The 23,224-nt window shown below is 46.7% G+C and overlaps 1 protein-coding gene across 3 annotated transcripts in view; it reads left to right on the plus strand.

Moving 5' to 3' along the window:
• Grk3 (G protein-coupled receptor kinase 3) overlaps positions 1–23,224 on the plus strand; it is a 107,949-nt gene that overhangs the window by 33,566 nt on the left and 51,159 nt on the right. For all 3 annotated transcript variants that reach the window (XM_075983386.1, XM_075983394.1, XM_075983403.1), the window contains 3 exons: positions 9,894–9,967; positions 16,853–16,954; positions 21,239–21,313. In XM_075983386.1, coding sequence (XP_075839501.1) covers positions 9,894–9,967; positions 16,853–16,954; positions 21,239–21,313 — 251 coding nt within the window. The remainder of the gene's footprint in view (positions 1–9,893; positions 9,968–16,852; positions 16,955–21,238; positions 21,314–23,224) is intronic.

Here is a 23,224-nt window from a genome sequence, read left to right on the forward strand (position 1 = left end):
AATGGTTCAATGGTACTGGCCTTGTGCGTCATCCACTGCAGGGGGGAGGGGGTGGAGGGGGTTAAGGAGCCCTTTGGTCTTCCTGAGAGTGGGAATGAGCGCTCAGCTAAGTTCTGCTAACTGAATTTTCAGTAGAAAGGGCTAAAAGGTAGCAGGCAGGCAAGCTCTGGGGAACCTGGGTCAGTCAGAGTCACAGATTCCAGTTTCTGCCTCGGATAACAAAGTCATGCAGGGGGAGACACTGAGGAGAGGAAGCAGACATTGTCAGATACTGACAAGGTGATCTTGGCAGCCACTCTGTCAGCTTGGGTCAGATAGGGGACCTGCCCTCCCCACAGCCTCTGCACCCTGGGAACTGGGGACAAATGAGAGGTCTGAGGTGAACGCTGATGGAAGGGCCACATCTGTGTCCCAAGGAAACTTGTCTTCCTGTTAAGCCATCACTCAAATTCTAGAAGCAACCATAGTCATCACCGCTCAGAGGAAGATTCAGGAAAGGTCCATTTTAGTGTGTTACAAATCTGCTACCCTGTGCTTGAACCCCTGGCTCCTGACCTTTGACCCATGATTCACAGGCTGGTAAAGCTACTTGCATTTTTTTTCTAAAGGTAGATTTTCCCCTCCCATGAGCAACATTGTCCATCCACGCTCAGACCAATAGCTTCGTCCTCCACTTGTGCTGCTGGCTGTACTTGTGGTTCACTCCCTAAGGAGCCGTGCTACTTATGTAATACTGCCCCTGCTGCTGCTGCTGGGTTAACTTCTGCTATCATTTCCTTTCTCCACACATGGGCAGACTAGGAAAGAACATGTGCATCTGTAGGGGCCGAGGCGGGGGCTCATTTGGAAGAGTGCTCAACCCCCATGTGCACACCCAGCCGTCAGAACACACAGGGCACCCCAAACATGCACTCAGTACTTGTAATCCATAGATGTGTACAGGAAAGTGTGCACACATGCACACAGCACAACATACTTCCCTGCAGAGACTGTGCACAGCACTCAGGAGTAACTGTATGTATAATGCATGTACTCAGTATAGTGCACACACACGCGTGCATGGGCACACATGCATTCATACCTCTGGTTTCTTGTTCTACTTCCTATGGGCATCGATAACTGCACTGTTCTCTAGACACTCAGGCAGGTGACTGACACATCTGTCCTTGCCCTTCACTGTCCTTCTCCACGCTACTACTGTAGCCTACAGCATTATCCCCTCTCCAGGATATTTCAGGATGTTTTCCTAACTGGTGGTCCTGTTGTTACTTTTATCCCTTCCTAACTGACCAGACACACCACATCACACCAGGCTCACGCCGTGACTCTAACCGGGGCAGAGATCTGCTAGACTCAGGAATGCAGGCCAGCAAAACAGCCTCAGTCAGTTTGTTCTCCTTGATTTCACTTGCCTCTGTTCCCTCTTACTCTTCCCCTTCCCTCTCCTGCCTCCTGAGAAATGTCCCCACTGCCATCCCCAGGGGCACTAGGCTCCCACCCTCATTGCTATGTCCACAACAGCAGCTTCTACACTTGTGGACTCAAGAAGCTGCAGATTGAGAATATTCCCAAACAAACCACATCTGTGCTGAATGTTGCACGTTCCCTGGTCCACGTTCTCTGAGTACTACAGCAGAACTGCCATTTTCACAGTGTTTCACATCAGGAATGATGAGGGGATGGGAGGAAGGGACAATGGCAGGAAGATGGGAATATGGGAGGATGGGATGATGGGATGTTGGTGAGAAGGAGGATGGGATGCTGGTGAGAGGATGGGAGGATGGGATGTTGGTGAGAAGGAGGATGGGATGTTGGTGAGAGGATGGGAGGATGGGATGTTGGTGAGAGGATGGGAGGATGGGATGATGGTGGAGGATGGGAGGATGGGATGTTGGTGAGAGGATGGGAGGATGGGATGTTGGTGAGAGGATGGGAGGATGGGATGTTGGTGAGAGGATGGGAGGATGGAATGATAGGAGAATAGCATGATGATGGGAAGAGGATGGGAGTATGGGAGGATGGGAAAAGTGTGGACAGAAAGAGCCTCACTGTATAAAATAAATTCAGGAGATGGACAGCAAGGCAGTCTTCACCACACCGTTCTGCAGGATGTCTCATAGAGAAAAGGCACAAAGGGAGGGTGTGCTTATTCAGCAGAAGATGATGGTTTTTAAAGTATTCCCTGCCCCCGACTGGTCTCAAGGAAATCTTTCTCTCTCTCCCATCTGCTGGACTTGACTGCCACCCAAATTTCATCCTAGTGGCCTAGGATGCAAAGCTTTATCTAATAAATAATTTTGGGCTTGAGTCCGCCCTCTTTCTCTGTCTGGGCTGACATGCAACCAACTGCCTCTATTTAGTGCTCCGGCTTTTGGGGATCTGAGGTAAGGGGCAGGAGGGTCTCAGCACTCCTGCTTATCCGTCATTCTGAAGAGCTCTAAGCGCACCTCATGCTGAAAAGGGACATCACACTCTATTTCTCTTCTCTTCTCTTCTCTTCTCTTCTCTTCTCTTCTCTTCTCTTCTCTTCTCTTTCTCGAGACAGGGTTTCTCTGTAGCTTTGGAGCCTGTCCTGGAACTAGCTCTATAAACCAGGCTGGCCTCTAACTCACAGAGATCCGCCTGCCTCTGCTTCCCAAATGCTGAGATTAAAGGTGTGTGCCACCCCGTCCAATCACAATCTGTTTCTTATGGTGGGAAGATGGGAACTGTGTGAGTGCATGGGTCCAGATTCCACCAGATTCCTTGGGCATCTCAGGATTTGGGTTACCTGGTGTTTTTCCAAATCTGAGGGACAATGTCAATCACTTTGTTAAGGTGCCTGAAACCCTTGTTTTCTAAAGCATTCATTGGCACATATGTGGAGAATGTGAGTTTTGTTTGCTTGGTGTGTGTGTGTGTGTGTGTGTGTGTGTGTGTGTGTGTGTGTGTGGGCTGTTCCTTGGGACTACTGGTGAAGGATTTGAATTCCCAATGTGGAATTTCAGCTTAGCTCAGGGCTGAATGTTCAGGAAGTGTCTTGGCTCAAATCTCCTCAGCTCTGGACTTGCAAGCTGGATTTTCATGTCTTATAAAACAATTGCCCACTTTATTAAAATGATTCCCCACAGGCCTTTTGGCAGTTGGAAGCTTCCAGCAAACACCATGCTGTCCAGCTGATACATATCGAATGTGGGTTTCTTGCAAATGGGTCCCTGGGCCACTGGAAAAAGTAGCTTTAACAGCACCTTTGAGACCCTGTGCTGTTGCAGATCATCCCGGTCACCGTCCTTGTCCCTCGGGGACTTGCCCTTCCTGAGCTGAAGTTGCAGTGTCATCTCTGTTGAAAATGCCTGCATCGGGGCCTTTGAAATTCTTCCTGCAGCCCATGTACTTCTCCACACTTCCCTTCCTCTATAACCCTCCATGGCTTCCCACCATGCTAATGTTCTCACAGTGCTGATTCCTGCCAGCCCTAGGCAGGGGACACAGAGGAAAAGAAGGGTGAACCCCTGTCTTCACACAAGTCTGACCTGGTGATAGGGAAACAGTAATGAGAAAGCTACTTACCCAATGAGGTGGGACCACTCCCTGAACATGGTCCTAGCTGTCAGTCATAGCACAAGGAAACACCCTCTGCTCCAGGAAGTGGGGAAGGAGCCGAGAGACACATTGCTTACACTGGGCCAGGGCTCATACCACAGTCACCTCAGTCATGGCACCCTATGGCACAAACTGCCAGTCTGCCGTGATTGGCAGGCGTGTAGATCTTCATGAAGACTTCCAATCCCGAGTGGGAGTGTATGCCCAGTCTCTGCACATGGGGGACGGAATCAGAAAGACATGAGTTTGGAGGCGGCTTGTGTCATTGTTCCTTTCTCTGTGGCTGGGATAAAACACCCTAACCAAAGCACTCAGGGAGTGTGGTGGTTTGAATCGGATTGGCTCCCATAAGCTCACCACGAGTGGCACTATCAGGAGGTGTGGCTTTTTGGAGTAGGTGTGGTATTTTTGGAGGAAGTGTGTTACTGTGGGGGCGGGCTTTGAGACATTTGCTCAAGCTATGCCTATCTTAGTTTACTTCCTGCTGCCTGAGGATCAGGATGTAGAACTCTCACCCCTTCTCCAGCACCATGTCTACTGCAGACCATGATGATGATGATGATAATGAACTAAGGCTCTGAAACTGTATGCCAGCCCCAATTAAATGTTCTCCTTTATAAAAGCTGCCGTGGCCATGGTGTCTCTTCACAGCAATAGAAACCCTAAGATAAAGAGGAAGGGTTTACAGTTCAAGGCACAGCCCATTATGGTGGGGAAGTCAAGGCAGGGGGAGCCTGAAGCTGATCACATTACATCCTCAAGCAGGAAGCAGGGAGTGATGAATGCAGGTTGCTTCTCCACTCATACAGTCCAGGGCCCCAGCTAGGGAATGGTGCCGCCCACAGTGGACAGGTCTTCTCTGTTAACTCAAGATAACCTCACATGGGTGTGCGTGCCTGGAGACTTGTCTTAACTTGGGAAAGTTAAGAACCTAATGCAGGGGGATAAGAGGAAATGGATGGCTCTCTGGATCTCTGAGTGGGTCACTCAGGGGCTACTGCTTTGTGTAAGGCTTGCTTTAAGTCCTAAAGGCACAGCAAGTGCCAGCCACCTGAAGTTGGAGGGCAGATGGCCAAGGAATGTCCTGTGGGTGACTGGCAAGTGAGAGAAGAGTGTGAGAGTCTTAGTGTGTGGAGGTCAGGTGAATGGTGGATACAGTAGTAAATATAGTATGCAGATATGGTGGGTGGAGCCTATCTGCTGGACCCTGGCCGGCTGGGAAGGTAGGATGTGGAGACTGCCTTTCGTGAGGCAAAACAGGTGCCACTGTGGGGCCATGTGTGTTTTCTAATGTCTGAAGCAGCATCCAGGGACGTTGGAAAGCACTGGGAAGGCACTGGGGAAGGGCTGGTAGGAAAAGGCACTGGAGGTTAGAGGTACTACAGCTTCCTAGGGTGCAGGATGCTTGCTTGTGTGGTTAAGGGAGCCTCTCCCTTAACAGGCCAGTCTGTCCCTGTGTTCCAGGCAGCTGTTGGCTTTCTGAGTCAGTGGGTTACAGCTTGGAGGGCTCCTCATGACACATATGTGATGTACTAGATCCTCTTTTGCTTTCAGGGAACTTTTTTGAAATCTCGTACCCCTGGGAAGATGTTCCCATAGACTCAGTCAGCGCGGAACACCGGGTGGATGCACCTTGTCCATTGGCTGCTCTTGGCTTTGTCTTGTTGGCTGCCAGTTGTGACAAGACCATTTTATACAGCCGAAAGGAATACAGCTATTGGAAGGGGTGGGTGCAATTTTTTTCCCTCCCCAGTGTTCTAGAAGTTTCCTCCCATTCCACTTTTGTTTCGTTTTCCAGACAAGGCTGTTCCATGGGTTTTCCTTTGGCCTCATACCTATATAGTCATTTGCCCTCTGTTCCCAGGACTCATGGCACTTTGTGAGAAAAGAAAGGATCCTGTAGCTCCTCCTAGGGCGTGTGGGCTTCCTGGGAACAGACAGAGCTTGGATTTCAACTCAGGTGACATGGCTGCTCTCGCGTTCAGTGGCAGTACACTCAATATGTTTTTTTTTTCTGTGAAGGTTTAAGTCCACATGCAAAAAAAAAAAAAAAAAAGAAAAGAAAAGAAAAAGAAAAAGCTCCCCTACCATGAACAATTATGGCGTCCTGTGTGCCTTTAATCCCAGCACTCAGGAGGCAGAGGGAGGTGGATCTCTGAGTCTGAGGCCAGCCTGGTCTACAGAGGGAGTTCAAGGATAGCCAAGCCTATACAAAGAAACCCTGTCTCAAAATACTAAACAAAGATAAAAGAACGACAAAAAGTTTATCAAGGAGGGCAGTAAGGTGCTCAGTAGGTAAAAGTACTTACCACCAAGCCTGATGACCCAAGTTCTAGCCTCAGCATTCACCTGCTTGAAGGAAGGAACCGACCCAACTGACTCCTGTGACCTCCACATGCTTGCCGTGGACATACACACTATATACACATGGAAATAAACAGATAAATACATACATAAATAAATGTGACTAAAAATTTTAAACTTAAAAGACGTAGAAGCGCGTCAGGGAGGCAGTTAGCCATGTGTTTATTTTATTATATTCATTGGCTCCTGTTGGAACTGAGGTGAATCGAGAGGCCCACTGAGGACTGACAGCGTGGGCTAGTCAGATCGGCCTGCAGCAGCTGGGTGTGCAGTGCCGTATCTGATGGCTGGATGTGTGCCTTATTTATTTTCCTATTAATTTGTGTTTCTATTTACTGTTTAAGGTTCCCTTTATTATCCTCTATGTGGGACAAGATTCTGACCCCTTGTTTCCAAGGCTGACGATGCAGGAGATGGCTCCACACTCCAGTATTAATGTGTTTTGGGGTGGAAATGCTAAGTCCTCTTACTCACATTTTTTTTGTATGGAAGTGGAATTATCAGAGTTCTTCCAAGGGTCTACGTGCAAGGCTTTTCGCGGACACATGGCTTGCAGGCATGTTTCTCCAAATACTCAGGCTTCTTTTGCAGCTCCTAACAGAAGCGGTAATGCATACTGAAGTGCACTTTGCTATTTTTCTACTACAGATGGGTAGGCTGTTAGTGACCTTGGCTAACCTCAAAGGTTGCAAAGCCTTTCTCTTTCATTCTCCTATGACGGTCACCATCTGGAGTCACAGTCTTCTTAGGGTCCATTTATCCACAAGCATGGTGTTACTCTCTGCTTACTTATGTTTTCTCGGTTGTGTGCGTTGGTGTTTTGTAACTTTTAACCGAGGAGTCGTACACATGTCTGGCTAGGCTTGTACCCGAATGATGCACTAGTTGGTGTTGATGAGCTGCACGGCTGTGTAATTTCTCATGGTGCTGTGCACCAAAGCTTGACTTGAATCTATTGCATTAGTTGATCTCATTGCACAACAGTGAAGTCTTTTATTGCATTATAGCCCAGTTTCTAGACAGACACTGCTCTTTCAAGGCAGTATTTTAGGTTGTACATTTCTCATGTTGAATCTGGAGCTTCTTGGCATCCTTAACCTTTGAAACATTGTAAGAAAATGCAATACAGATGATTTTATTACCAGGGCCGTTTGTTATTCTGCACAACATGATTATGGTGAGTGTTCACTGTCTGCCCTTTGGATAATTTTATTTTTATTCTTGGGCCACTGAGTTTCTGGCATCTCCTGTCTGGGTGCTGCAAGCTTGCAGTGTCTCCCGCTGCCAACTTGCTCCTGTTTCACCGTCCTCTGGTCTTCACAGCATGATTCCTACTTAAACCGATGTGCAACCACGCATCCCACAATGTTCAGCTCACTTTGTCATACTTAAAAAAAAAAGAACCTTAGTGGTGAAAACCCTCTGGGGACTGATCCAAGACCCTTTCCTTTTTAAAACTGCGTAATTTATTTGTGTGGGTGTGAAGGTGCGCCTGTGGAGGTCAAAGGTCACTTATGTGATTCGCTTCCTTCTGCCACGTGGGTCCTGGGGATCAAACTCAGCTTCTCAGCTTGGTGGGAAGCTCCTTTACTCACTGAGCCATCTCACTGGGTCAAAGGCTTTTTTTTTTAAGTTGAACTGTGCAGAAGTGCTAGAGGAAGATGATGTGAGTTTTGTGACCTCACTCACCCGGATGAAGCAGGCATGACACATGTGCGGTATTGCCAGATAGTTCCCGTGATGCAGTCATGAGGCTGGCATGAAGACATTTGTTTGAAGGCACTTGATGAGGTGGCAGAGCGGAGCACCAGGGTGTGTGCTCGCTCAGTGGTTCCTGAAGTGTGGAGAGACGGCCTCCTGAAGGCCTTTCAGAGAACTCTCGGACCATGGGGTCTTGGCTGGCCACGTGACTCCTCTCCTCACGCGGCGTCAGGGTAATGGCTGTGGAGCTCAGAAAGGCACTCCAGTTAGCTTATGTTAGCAATTCCATCCTTTTGTGTTTGCTCAAGGATGTAATGTACTCAAAGTTTATTTTTTCTTTGGTGCCAAACTCAACCATCTCAAGTGGTTAGGAAACTGCTAATTACATAAGGGATGCATATTTGAAAGCCATACTGATAGAGTTTGTTTCTATTATTGGCCATATAAAAATTTTAATTATCAAAGGCAAGGCTTTGGTTATCTCTCCAGCATAATAAAATGCCTCCTCCAGGAAATTATATAATCATAAATTATTTTTATTTACCCCTGCCACTGTTTTGTTGTTGTTTGTTTTATTTCTAAGACATGGCCTCACCCTGTAGCCCTGACTAGTCTAGAATTCACTATATAGCTCAGGCTGGTCTAGACTTCTAGCAGTTCTCCTGCCTCAGCCTTCTGGGTACAAGATTGACACCTCTTGCCTCTATATTGTATTTTTAAAAATAAAATTTAATGTGTCTCTGGATTCAGAGATAGGAGCAGTGGCATTACCAGCCCTCCCCAGCAATGTGGGAGCTCTATACCGAGCATGGTCTTGGTAACCTGGCTATCCTAGTGGTTGGGAAGGGGAGTCTCCGAGTACATAGTTTACATTGAGACAATGGCAGACACGTGGAGGAGACCTTTCTATGTGTCTATACCCAAAGTGTTCAACCTTAATGCCCAGACATTTGCCCACTCTTTATTAAGGTGTTTCCATTAAAAAAAAAAAAACAACCTGACTTACGAGAGTTTTGTTCAGGGCATGGAGAGATGACCCGGTTGGTTAAGAGTGCTCACTGCCCTTCCAGAGGCCAGGGATGTTCAGATGCCAGAGCTAACCCCTGACAGCTCCCACCTAGGTCCTATCCAGCTCACACCCAGCTCCCATCCAGCTCACACCCAGCTCCAGGGGATCTAATGGCCTCTCCTGGCTTGGCAGGCAGATACTGGCTGAGCCATCTTCATGGCCCCCAACCTTCTGGAGTTTTTGACTCTTGCGTCTCCACCCTCAATGTACTTGGCTTATTCAGGCTCGACTGTGAGGCTTCTGTTATCTATCGTGGTTGTGAAGGACAGGAGGCTTGAGACTCAGAGAACTAGCTGGAGGCCTGGGGCCTGTGGGGGAAGCTGTGGAAAGGGATGTACTCTCCTGGGCTGGGAAGTGCTCAGGGTAGTTATGTGAGATAAGCTTGCTTTGCAAGCTTGAGGGTCTCAGTTTGGATGCCCAGCGCCCATCTGAAAACCCAGGTGTGTCTGTGCTCGCCTCTCCCTCCAGCCCTGGGTGTGCAGGGACAGGTAGATTCCAGAGCTTACCAGGAGAACATGATACTGACATCTAGCCTGCATGCACGCACACACTCACCTTTGAGCAATCTGTACAGACAGGGACATGTACCCCCATACAGACTCTAGTGTTGTGTCTCATCCTGGGCATACCTCAGAGCAAAGGTGGCTCTTGGAGCAACTGGAAGGAATAAAGGGTCTCAGAATTGTTTGTGTGTGGGGCAGGGAGTTGGGGTGTTCTAGGCATGAGGCATGGCTGGCTTCAAGGTGGTCCTGGTGTCCTCAGCAAGAATTCCTTGTCAATGAATAGCTTGCATACCACGTGTTTGCTAGGATGTGAGGAAAGGGCCTAGAAGGGCCCAGAAGCTCCACCAGCCCCAGGCGTCCTGTTTCCACAAGAATCCTGTGGTGGTCACGTGAACTCTGTCCTCTGCATCTCTGTCCTCTTGGATTGTTAACTCATTATAATGACCTGCGGTCTCAGGGGCTGGTGACAATGGGAGGGGCTGTAAGCAGAAAAAAAATATCAAGCCAGCCGTGGGTATGGTACAGTCCTCTGGGGTTCACCCTCTTCAGTTCCCCATTTTCCCCCTGAAGTAGGGAAGGGAGATGCTGAGTGATAAACACATTATTTCAAAAAAGCCCTGTGGGCTAAAATTTCCTTCTCTCCCCAGCTGACGTTTTTTCTTCTTTCCCTTTAGGCTTCCTGCTATTTAAAGACTTCTGTTTGAATGAAATCGACGAAGCCGTGCCCCAGGTGAAGTTTTATGAAGAGGTAAGGCTCAGACCTCTCATGCGATTCCCTTCCAAAGCATTTTCAGCTTAGCCTTGGAACAGTCTTAAAGATCACAAACACCTTGTGGAATTCAGAAGTCCGTTAAATAACTTGGTGGTGGCAGACGAGTTAGCAGCGCTGACCATGCCCAGAGCCAGGGCTGGTGTACAGTTCAGGCTCCTAGCCTTGAACTCACAGCCTCTCCCTGTTCCTCTGTCTCTGCCTGTGCCCTGTCTTGAGAGGGCTGGAACTCAAGACTGAAGCAGAGGTTCTCAGCCTGTGGGTCGTGACCCTTTTGTGGGGTCCAATACCCTTTCACAGAGGTCACATATCAGACATTCTATATATCATATATTTACATCACGGTTTATAACTGTAACAAACTTACAGTTATGAAGTAGCAATGAAAACAACTTTATGGTTGGGGGTCATCATCTCATGAGAAACTGCATTTAAGGGATGCAGTGCTGGGATGATTGGGAACCATTACTCTAGAGGCTCTGGAGCACGAGGGAGGAAGAGAGCAGATGAGACTCCAGAGTCATTCGAAGGTCGTAAGCGGCACCTGCTTTTGGCCATCTATAGGTGTTGGTTGTGACCATGAGAGCTGAGGCTGGAGGATTTGAAAAAGAACTTAAAACCCGAGGTTTCCTGGCCATCTTGGAGAACTGGGGTGGAAACCTTGTGGGGTTGGGGCTCCCAGACATACATTTGCTTTCCCTAAGACATTGGGTGAAGTTTGGAATTGGAGGGACCTGTAGAGTTAGTACAGAAGTTTCTGGAAGGTCCATTGAACTCTGTCTTAGCCTTTTGGGAGTTAGAGAATGCAGGCTTCCTGGGAACCACGCAAGTAAGTGAGGGACACCCTGGTGGGAGTGTTATGCCCACTGCTGAGGTATAGCCACTCTTTGGGGGTGAACTGGGTAGTTGGGAATTAAGTCTCCCCACTGGCCAGAGAGATGTTTCCAGACACAAAGAGAATAGAGAGGTTTTAGGGAAGGACCAATCCCTCAAGACATGCCAAACACCGAAGCCAAGGAGAGTGGAATTCACCAGGCTAGGCTGAGAACTCCTTGGTCTCTAGAAAAGACCCGTCTTTGTATGCCACAGAAGGCCACACTCAGGAAGGGATCTGTTGGCGGAGACCACTTGTTAGTTTCCTGCTTCCCAGGCCTAAAATAATCACACAGAAACTGTATTAATTAAATCACGGCTTAGCCTATTAGCTCTAGCTTCTTATTGGATAGGTCTTACATCCTAAACTAGCCCATCTCCATTAATCTGTATATCGCCACGTGGCTGTGACTTACTAGGTAAAGTTCTGTCTCCAGTGTCTGTCTCCCGTGGGGCTACATGATGTCTCTTTTACTCACCTACTCTCTCTCTCTCTCTCTCTCTCTCTCTCTCTCTCTATATATATATATATATATATATATATATATATATATATATATACACACACATATATATTTATATTTATATGTGTGTGTATGTATATATATACATACACACATATATATGTATATATATTTATATTTATGTGTGTGTGTATGTATATATATACATACACACATATATATGTATATATATTTATATTTATGTGTGTGTATGTATATATATACATACACACATATATATGTATATATATTTATATTTATGTGTGTGTGTATGTATATATATACATACACACATATATATGTATGTATATGTATATATATATATATATATATATATATATATATATATATATATCTCTTCCAACCTGGCTATATTCTGTTAAGCCATTGGCAGAAAGCAGCTTTTTTTTTATTAACCAACAAAAGCAACACATATACAGGACATCGCACACCAGGGATCAAACCCACAGCAGACGGGATGTCATGGAAATGACAGCCCATCTCCAGTCCGGCTCACTTGCTATGAGGTACCCAGTAGGGCACAGGGAGACCCTGTCCTTGATGGATGCGATGGGAGGGGACAAGTGAGAAGAAAAGGTCACTGGACACAAAGACCGGGCAGATGAATAGTGGAGTAAATAACTGCTCACAGATGCCAGGGTGGGGTGGAAGTGGGCGGGGGCTGTTGGCACAGGCCTGTGATCCCACACTCAGATGGCAGAGGGGATGGGGGTCCAAGTCCATCCCACCCCTTACAGGACTCACACACAAAAGTCTCCTTAACTCTGCCTGCAGCTATGCCCTACAGGTGCCGTGAGGTGTGAGACAAGTCACATGGCCATCCCTGGCGTGTAAGATGCCAAGCTCCTTCCACTTGAGGGGCTCTCATGAGGGGGACTTAAGACTGGGGTCCAGTGAGCTGGGTGGATATTTCTGTCCACTTCCCAGGGCACCTGTCATGACAGACAACCTTAGAAGAGAGAATATAGCAACAGAGAATGAGTTCCTAGGATTTTTGGTTTTGCCCCTGCTTATTCAGTCATATTCCTCAAACCCCAGCCTCGTGTCTGACGTTGTGTGGCTCTGTGTCTCTGTGCTTACACTCTGGGAGAGAACATAGGAACTGCTCCAGGAGCTCAGGCAGACTCCGTGTGGTTTATTGTGGGTTGGTGGCCACTCTACATGAATGAGTTCAGTATCATCTCAGCAAGGTCTCCTTTAAACAAGAACATGGGTGATGAGAAGACTGGCCTCTCTGAGGTGGGGCTAGGAAAGCACAGGAGGCCACACCCAACTTCGTGGTGGGAGGAGCTGACATTGAGGAGGGCAGCCTGGGAGTGGGGGATGGGGGGACAGTGGCAGGTTCTGGTTCTAGCATATTTGGGTGTGCTGATCCGGAGCCTCTGCCATGAGCTGGATGCTCTCCATCTGGACTCACATCGCTGTAGGTCTTTGTCACCTACCGTGAGAGATGTTGAAATTTGCCACTCGGATGGGGGAAGGCCTTTTTGATTTCTGTTGCCACTTTCCCTGTAGGTTGAAGCTCTGTGGTCGGGCTCACACATGATGTCACTGGTATATCACTACAAGAAGTGCCCTGCCTCTTATTTCAGTCCTCTTTTGTCCTAAATTGGCTTCTTTCTCCCTGTGCTGTGGCCAGAGCCATAGCTTTTCCTTGTGAGAGACCGGGGAGGCTCGTGTCTTTACAGTGCCTCTTTGTAGGTACAAGAGTCCCACTGACCGTTCCCATCCTGGCAATGCCTGCTCTCCAATGAGTGATTTTAGACATCGTATTCATATTGCAGAGTTTGCTGAAATTCTTCAGTCTGTCTGTTTACATCTTTAAACAACTCTGGAGCCACTGGGACAGTTATCTCTTAGAGCACACGCTCTCCTCTCTTCCAGGACTCTGGTCGTATTTTCGTGATTGATGGATAGTATCCTTTTGGCCTCAGCACTATGATCAGTTTTTCTTTCAATGTATTTTCTTCCTCTTCTGCAAATTGGATTTTGTCTCAGCTTCTGCAGCCTGCTCTCCCATCCATCCACCGAATGGCTTATTTCAGATTCCAGACTTTCACTTCTGACAATTCCAGTTGATTTTTTTAATAGCTGCTGTCCTGTTTTCATTTCTGTTGCTGTGATAAAATACCTAGACAAGAACCTTGAAGCGGGAGAATGGGATTATTCTGCTTCAAGTCCTGGGTCACAGTCTGTCGCTGAAGTCAAGCCAAGAGTCTGAAGCAGGTCACATTACAGGCAAGCGTAGAAAGACCCTAAGGTTGCTCCTTGCTAACTTGCTTTAGGCTAACTTTCTCCTCTCAGCCCGTTCAGGATCTCCCTTCTGCACCTGGTGAGCAATGCTGCCCAGGATGGACTGGACCTTTTCACATTGATTAACAATAAAGACAGCGTCGCATGGATCCACCCTGCCAAGGCCACCTGCTGTAGAAAATCACTCAGCATTCCTGTCTTGTAGGTGATTCTAGGCTCTAACACGTTGATGTTCAGCTAGAGTAGCATGGCCGTTTCCTTCTGCTGCCACCCATCCTTCCTTTTATTACACACGTGTTCTTTCTAATTCCAATCACTGGTGTGCAGCGCTTGCCCTGATCATTCCAGCCCCGATCTTGCTAGATCTTGCTGCTGAGCTGCTTTTTCCTGTGTGGCTCCATCTCCTGCACATATGGAGAGCAGTGCAGTCCACAAAGGCGTGCTCAACCCCAGAGAGGGTGTGAGTTGTTTAGTGCCAGCAGCCACGCCCCTGCGCGGCATGCCACCACTGTATCTGGTTCGGCTCCTTAGCCATTCTGGGCCACTGAGGTTGGCCATACCCAGATGCCCATCATGTGCTCGGCAAGTTTGGTAGAATGGATATCTGTGTGGATTCTGGAGCCCACCTTTGTGGCTCGTTATCTCCAGAATGTTCTCTCATAGTTTCTGTTTGATGTTCCTTCTCTGTTATCCCTGTCTCTTAGGTCTCACTGCAGTGCTTCCTTGAATTGACAGTCATGGTCTCAGGAGGACCACTCTGCTCCAAGGTTGTTGTCTGGGTTTGATGGGTTTTCAATGATGCACAAGCATGGATGAAGGGTGCAGCACGTAGGCAAAGAGTCTACGGTGACCCCTGTAACCAGGGTGGGACATGGTGACTGTGATTCGTGGCGAGTGGCTAGCTAGGGCTCCCTTAGATAACCCCAGATGGAGATGCTCAGCAGGAAAGGTCACATGTGTGGCCCCTCTTGCTGACGTTTGTTACAGAGTGCCCAGTGCTCTGAAGCCAATGGGAGACTGAGTGAAACGGAGGCAAAGCCCTGGAGCTGCGGAACTCAGATCCCAGAGAGGAGGAGCTATGGACACAGCTGCGGCCTGGGCAGTGACATGTTCAACCATGTGTGTGCCCGAGCAAAGAGTTGACTTCCTGAAGGGGGAATGCTGTCACCACTGACACTGTGTCTGTACTTTAGCATGGAGACACGTCTAATGTGGTCCCACTTACATAAGTACCCAATCAGCCCTTCTACCAGGATTGGATGTAGTGCCACTGAATCAAGAATTCCTTTAGGCCAGCAGAGTCACCGCTGATGGCCTGTTATTTATTTAGTGATCTTTCTGAAAGAAAGTGAGGTGTAAGTTCAGCGCTGGTCCCATGCTTGCTCTACTCTGTCTGGTGTTCACACAGCTTTTGTCAGACTCAGGTCTCGGAGCACAGACACTGGGCCGTGCCTCATTTGTTCACGAAGCCGGGATTGTCTGTGTAGCTACTGCAAGAGACAAATCATGGAAACTTCCAGAGAATGAGCATGTGACCCACCAGATGCCACTCTGCCTCATGGGTCCCCTGGACTTGCGCCCCATTATGTGTGTGTTCAGGATATCAGTTTTGGGGTGGTGCGCCATGGCTTGAGGTCATTTGCATGTCCAGGGACAAACCTTGGTCTCTGGTTGGGTTAGATCTGTTCTAGCATCCAGGCCTGCTGGCATTAACCCTCGAATCTCCCAAGACCAAAATGTAACCAGAGCAATCACCAAGCAGAGGAAATGAACCAAACCCTAGTTCTTTCCTTTCTGGTGGTTTGGGTGCATTGTACCTGACTTTGGCCACCTGGCAATGCCATCTATGCAGCTGCCATGTGGTTAGTTTTCAGAAACTGAGGTAGGATGGTTGAATCAGGTCCTTGGTTAGGCCAGCTTCGCTGCACTGCCGAGAGCCTCTGATCCTCTTGAGCTGGTCCTATGGTGACTGTCTTCTGCCCCAAGAAGACCCCATTCTAAGCCCCAGAAATCCCATAGGCGTGCATGCTAGCCACCACGCTACACATGATGGGATCTTGGTAATTTCTCCGTGTGGGAACCTGCTGTTACAGGGCCTCAGTGGTGACACCTCCCTGCCTCCAAGCTATGACCTCGTCCGTATGAGAAATCCTCGTAGGACTGACTGGCTTTAATTCCAGTATGTGGACACCAGTCTGTAAGGTCAAAGCTACTCCCACAAGAAGTCCCTGTTTCTGCCAGCCCAGGTGGACGGCTCTCAGGTGTGACACCATGTGTGTAACCAGGTTACGCACAGCAGCATGGGGTGCGGAAGGTGTCTCTACCTTCATAGTTCATTGTCTTCAGCCAAAATATGTCTGTAAGAAATGGGAACAGCTTTCTGACCAGGGACCTCTTGTAGTCAGATAATAGCAATTTGGACCATTCCTCCATAGGACAGTTGTCTCTAAACCCCATCTCATTGTTTATTCAGCTGGCAGCCTTTCCTAGCATAGCATTTGACATAATAGTGTGTCCTTCCTTCCTTCCTTCCTTCCTTCCTTCCTTCCTTCCTTCCTTCCTTCCTTCCTTCCTTCCTTCCTTCCTTCCAACTGTTTCGCTGCTAGCCCGGGCTAGCCTTGGCTACACTCCTCCGTCTCTGCCTCTGGAGGGCTGGGATGCACAGCCATGCACACCACACAAGGCCTGCATTTACAGTAAATAGTACACCGTTTGCAGTAGTGCTGGAAAAGCATTGCTTTTATCCAATAGTGTGCTCTACCTCCACATACACGCTTCCTTCACATGACTTTAGAAACGTGCTGATGAATCCCGACCAATTTCCCCTGCTGATCCTAGAACTCTGGTAGAGCGTGAACCAGCTCCATCTCAGAGCTGAAGCACAGCCAGGCTGGAAGATCTGGAGAGAACTGGCCAGGCAAGTGGACCCTGGCTTCTGTGCTGCGGGATAACTGTGGCCATGGTCATCTTTATTTCAATATGAAAATGCTCAGGGTCACCAGAGAGGGAAATCCATTTGTGTTTCTAGCTGGGCCTAACTTGATGCAACCTTGTTAAACCCTCATGTGAAGAGGTCATTTTTTTGGGAATCGCTGCCTCAGTAATTTGTCTTATCTCTCATGCGGAAGGGTTCCTGACTGGGTCAGTCATGGTTCTAAATAAAGCTGGTTTCTAGGAAGCTGCAAGCTAATGTTGACAATCTCCGGAAATTTAGATAAAAGAGTACGAGAAACTGGACAACGAGGAGGACCGGCTGCGCCGGAGCCGCCAGATGTATGATGCCTACATCATGAGAGAGCTCCTGTCCTGCACACACGTGAGTGTCCCATCCGGCTCCCCCAGATTGCACCCATAGGGGTTATACTGCCCACCACCCGGTTTCCAGAAGGGAGCCCAGCTACACAGCTGCAATCCTGGGGTGGGGTCTGGGTCTCCTTTTCTCCCATAACCATGCGGTTTTCTGACTCAGTGTCTCTTGCTACATATATGCTTGCTTTATTCCCTGAAGTCAGTCTTGGTACTGTGGGCAGCTGATGCCATGAGAGAGGGCTTGTTTGGATCAAGAAGAAAGGTTTCTATTCTAGACTTGCTGAAGGAAATGAGGATTTACTCTCATTCTTAGTCTCATTATTATTTGACAGAGTCTCTCTGTGTGGCCCAGGCTGAACTTCAACTCCTGATCCTTTTACCTCAGTGTCCTACATGCTACACCACCACACCTAGATGATGATGTGATGTTAATGTGAGGATGTGATGATGATGTGATGATGTGATGATGATGTGATGGTGATGTGATGATGATGTGATGATGATGTGATGATGATGATGTGATGATGATGATGATGTGATGATGATGATGATGTAATGATGATGTGATGTGATGATGATGATGTGATGATGATGATATAATGATGATGTGATGATGATGATGTGATGGTGTGATGTGATGATGATGATATGATGATGATGTGATGGTGACGTGATGATGATGATGATGTGATAATAATGAAGATGATGTGATGATGATGTGATGATGATGATGTGATGATGATGATGTGATGATGATGATGATGTGATGATGTGATGATGATGTGATGGTGTGATGTGATGATGATGATGATGTGATGATGATGTGATGGTGTGATGTGATGATGATGTGATGATGTGATGTGATGATGATGATGTGATGATGATGTGATGTGATGATGATGTGATGATGTGATGTGATGATGATGATGTGATGATGATGTGATGATGATGATGATGTGATGATGATGTGATGTGATGATGATGTGATGATGATGATGATGTGATGATGATGTGATGTGATGATGATGATGTGATGATGATGTGATGATGTGATGTGATGATTATGATATGATGATGATGTGATGGTGACGTGATGATGATGATGTGATGATGATGTGATGGTGTGATGTGATGATTATGATATGATGATGATGTGATGGTGTGATGTGATGATGATGATGTGATGATGATGTGATGATGTGATGTGATGATGATGATGTGATGATGATGTGATGATGTGATGTGATGATTATGATATGATGATGATGTGATGGTGACGTGATGATCATGATGTGATGATGATGATGATGTGATGATGTGATGATGATGATGATGATGACGTGATGATGATGATGTGATGATGTGATGATGATGTGGTGATGATGATGATGTGATGATGATGATGATGTGATGATGTGATGATGATGTGATGGTGTGATGTGATGATGATGATGATGTGATGATGATGTGATGGAGTGATGTGATGATGATGTGATGATGTGATGTGATGATGATGATGTGATGATGATGTGATGATGTGATGATGATGTGGTGATGATGACGTGATGATGTGATGATGTGATGTGATGATGATGATGTGATGATGTGATGATGATGTGATGGTGTGATGTGATGATGATGATGATGTGATGATGATGTGATGGAGTGATGTGATGATGATGTGATGATGTGATGTGATGATGATGATGTGATGATGATGTGATGATGTGATGTGATGATTATGATATGATGATGATGTGATGGTGACGTGATGATGATGATGTGATGATGATGTGATGATGTGATGTGATGATTATGATATGATGATGATGTGATGGTGACGTGATGATGATGATGATGTGATGATGATGATGATGATGATGATGTGATGGTGATGTGATGATGATGATGATGATGTGATGATGATGATGTGATGATGATGATGTGATGATGTGATGATGATGTGATGATGATGATGATGATGTGATGATGTGATGATGATGATGATGACGTGATGATGATGATGTGATGGTGATGTGATGATGATGATGATGATGATGTGATGATGATGATGATGTGATGATGATGTGATGATGATGATGTGATGGTGATGTGATGATGATGATGTGATGGTGATGTGATGATGATGATGTGATGATGACGTGATGATGATGATGTGATGGTGATGTGATGATGATGATGATGATGTGATGATGATGATGTGATGATGTGATGATGATGTGGTGATGATGACGTGATGATGATGATGTGATGATGATGTGATGATGATGATGTGGTGATGATGTGATGATGATGACAGTGATGCAATTATGATGATGTGATTATGATGTAACGATGATGATGTGATGATGATGATGTGATAATTAGTGTTGCTGTATTGTTTAGAATTGAACCCAGGTTCTTATGCTTGCTATGCAAATACTACTAAGCCATCTCCCTAGCCTTGGTTTATTAGTTTTAATTTAGCTGTACTTTAACAATTAGGTGAATCAGAATTTGATTAATATAAATTTCAGTGATGTCTTGGGATTAATAAGAACTATAATTATTATGTTAATTTTATTCATGAATAGTTAAGTCAATTTTTTTCACAAATAGTTAAGTAATGGTTGAAATTATTGTCTTCCTTAGAAGTCAGATAAACAATCTAATTGAGATAAACTAGATTCTTAGGAACTAACTTCATCAGAAATAAGTGGACTAATTATCAATGTGGAAATTACCATGAGGATGCCTCTCTATCAATGTGGGCCATTTTATAAAGGACACACAGTCTTCACCTACTCGGTCCAGGGCCTTGGCCACCAGCCACATAGGCTGTTTGAGTTTATTTAAAGCAATTAAAATTAGATAAAATTGCTCCCTGTCAACCACATCTGAAGTACCCTGGAGCTTTGTGTGCCCAGAATCTCCATATGTGACAACACAAGGGCACAGCACTGTACCGTGGCAGGAAGGCTGACTGGATGGTCTTGTCATGCCTTAGCACTTAGGGTGTGGTTACAGTTCTCAGTGATGCTGTGAGCGGCTGTACATGAGCTGGCCCCTCTCAGAGCTTCTATTGCTTTACTGTGCTTTATAGAAAGAATTGGGGCTGGATGGATGCTCACCACTTTGTGCCCTGGTGCCTTGGCTGAATCATAGAGGATGGATGTGTCTTGTGGAACCTATGTGAATTTGACTTTCCTCAGCTGAGCTACGGGGGAGGGGCTTTGGCAGAGTGAGTTTTATTCAAAAGGCTTGTGGTGATTATCCTCCAGATTAAGTGAGATTTATGTTCAGGAGTTAGAAGCAATGCTCTCAGAGCCTTTAACAAGCCATGAGTAGTAGCCGGGTGGTGGTAGTGACGCATGCCTTTCCCAGCACTCAGGAGGCAGAGGTTCGCGGATCTCTGTGAGTTCAAGGCCAGCCTGGTCTATAAGAGCTAAAACAAAACAAAAAAACCCACAGAAAACAAAAACAAACAAACGAGCAAAAAAACAAGCCATGAGTGGTATGCCCATGCTGCTTGACTCCCTCTATCCTGAACATTACAGAGATTTAAATGACCAGACTCAGAAAGCTGGCCTCTCCCTGACAGGCCAGTATGTGTGTTTGCTGCTATTAAGGGTGAATGGCTTCTCCCTGAAAGTCTTTTCCTGTATGGGTTTTCTGAGGAGGTGGCTGTGGTAGTGAGGATCTCTCAGATGGGAAGCATACTTTCATGTTTCTGTGAATTACAAGAAATGTAGGAATCCCATTAATCAGTCATAAACAATTTGAATAAAGCAGTCTACATTGAAAGGTTTCTGGAAGATAAAGTTTGTATCCCACATGGAAGTTCCGTTCTGTTTGCCCCAGCTGCCCTCTGCTGGGGTGGCAGTGAGACCTCCCAGACCCAGAGCCAACTGCCACTGTGGCCTGGCTTGGAATTCTTGTGATGAATTCCTACATACATATTCCTGTATCTGTCTTCTCTGACACAGTAGACAGTTTGCCTCTATAGAGCCGGCATCAAGGAAGGAAGAGGTTATGTAGTCAGGCAGTGGTGGGATTTCTTATACTCTGTTGCCATGGGAACTTTGATTACTGAGGGTTCTATTCTGGGCACTTAAATAAGGGCTCTGGATGCTCAGAAGACACCATGTGCTTGGACTGTGTGCAGAGAGCCCACAGGTTACTCTTCCAGGATCTCTGTGTCAGCCATTTGTTGTAATGTGTGATCTGTAGACACGTCACCTTGTTAAAATCATGTCTCCCTTCCTTCCTTTCTTCTGTTATTTTTTCTAAGACGTTCTCCAAACAAGCTGTGGAACATGTCCAGAGCCATCTCTCCAAGAAGCAGGTGACAGCCACTCTTTTTCAGGTAAGATAAGATGGCTTCCATACAGATGCCCTTGATCTGCCTCCCAGTCAGACCTGATAAATGTTGTTCTCAACTAGCAGAACTGAATCCACGGCGGTCTGCTCAGAGCATGTGGGTCTTCTTCTGCAACCTGCCTCAGAGCCGACAGGTTTCCCTGATGTTCCCGGAAATTGGCCGCTGAAGTGTTCTTGTAACGATATGTTCTGGAAATCCACTGAGCTAAGACAGAGTTGAGCCTTCCTCCTGCTCGGCACTTGGTGTCTATGAGGAGTGGAACGCTATGGCTTCTAGTGATTATCTACTGGATTAAGTAAGATTTATGTTCAAGAGTTAGAAGTGATACTCCAAGAACCTTCGGGGTCCCAAGTCACTTGACTGCTTCTGTCCTGAACACTACAAAGATTTAACACAAGACTTGGGAAGCTGGCTTTCCTGCTGATGGGCCTGTGTGTGTTTGCTGCTGTTTAAGGTTTTCTATAGCCTAGGTTTTCTGTAGAGGTAGCAGTAGTCATGAGGGCAATCCGAGTCTCAGACAGGTAGCATCTGTTCATGTTTCTGTGAATTATAAGAAATGAAGGAACCCCACTAATCAATTAGTTCTCAAAAGTGAAATGAATGCATTCCTCCTTTATTAGATTACGAGGTTGTTTACAGTGAGCTACACTGGGATAGCCCAGGCTAGCCCCTGGATCCTCCACCACCCTGGGGCAATTACAGGCAGACGTGACTTTACCCCACTGGTTTTGGATTCAGTGTCTTAGAATATTACAAACGTCTATAAAGCAAAGTCAGTAATTCTCAGATTTAGAGCACCCGTCTAGTGACATGCCGGGCATTCCTTTCCCCTCACACAGTCCCAGATCCTCCCAGAGTTAGGTCAGAGCACGTGTCCCTGGCAACACCGACAAGCTGCTTGAGTACTGGTCATCAGTAAGAAATACACATGCACGAAGTTCACAGTGAAACACAGAGGAATGGGATTTCTGAAGCATAGCCAAACTGAGGAGAAGGACAAAGGACCCCACCCTACAACCATCGTCTAGGTCCTGACGTGAGGACGAGGTTCAGGTAGAGGGCTGTCTGCTATCTCAGGTGTCCAGGCTGCCACGTCATCCCGCAGGGTGTTCTGACTGCTCTCAGAACCACATAATGGCACCATGCTTCAGCCTTTTTCTCCCTTAAGCGTGAGATTCCTGGGAAAATTCTAGTTCTCTGGAACCTTGTTTCATAGTTTGGTGACTGTCAGGGGGACACAAGTATCTTTTTCGATTGTCTTCATCCCCACCAGTCCTGTCACAAGAAGAGTCCATGCGTCAGCTCTGGTCTGCTGCAGTTTCTGAACCCAATAGGGCACTGGCTCTCATAGGAGCCTTGGAGTTGGAGTGAGCACACACAGGATGCCTTCCAAGGGGCCTGCCCGTCTCACCATCCCACAAATAAAAGCTGTGATTAGCTATCACAGTCAGCATGGTACTAATGTCTGCATTGTCGTCTCCATGGATTGTAGTGTGAGAAGTTTAGGTTTCAACTGATTTGCATAGATAGCCCATAGCCAGTCACATGTGACATTGCTGGACTGTACCATAGACTACATGGCATGTAGATAGCCCTTAGCCAGTCAGGTGTGACATTGCTGGACTGTACCACAGACTACATGGCATGTAGACAGCCCTTAGCCAGTCACATGTGACATTGCTGGACTGTACCACAGACTACATGGCATGTAGATAGCCCTTAGCCAGTCACATGTGACATTGCTGGACTGTACCATAGACTACATGGCATGTAGATAGCCCTCAGCTAGTCACATGTGACATTGCTGGACTGTACCATAGACTACATGGCATGTAGATAGCCCTTAGCCAGTCACATGTGACATTGCTGGACTGTACCATAGACTACATGGCATGT

Source organism: Microtus pennsylvanicus, chromosome 1 (assembly GCF_037038515.1).
Source record: "Microtus pennsylvanicus isolate mMicPen1 chromosome 1, mMicPen1.hap1, whole genome shotgun sequence".
NCBI classification, from domain to species: Eukaryota; Metazoa; Chordata; class Mammalia; order Rodentia; family Cricetidae; genus Microtus; species Microtus pennsylvanicus.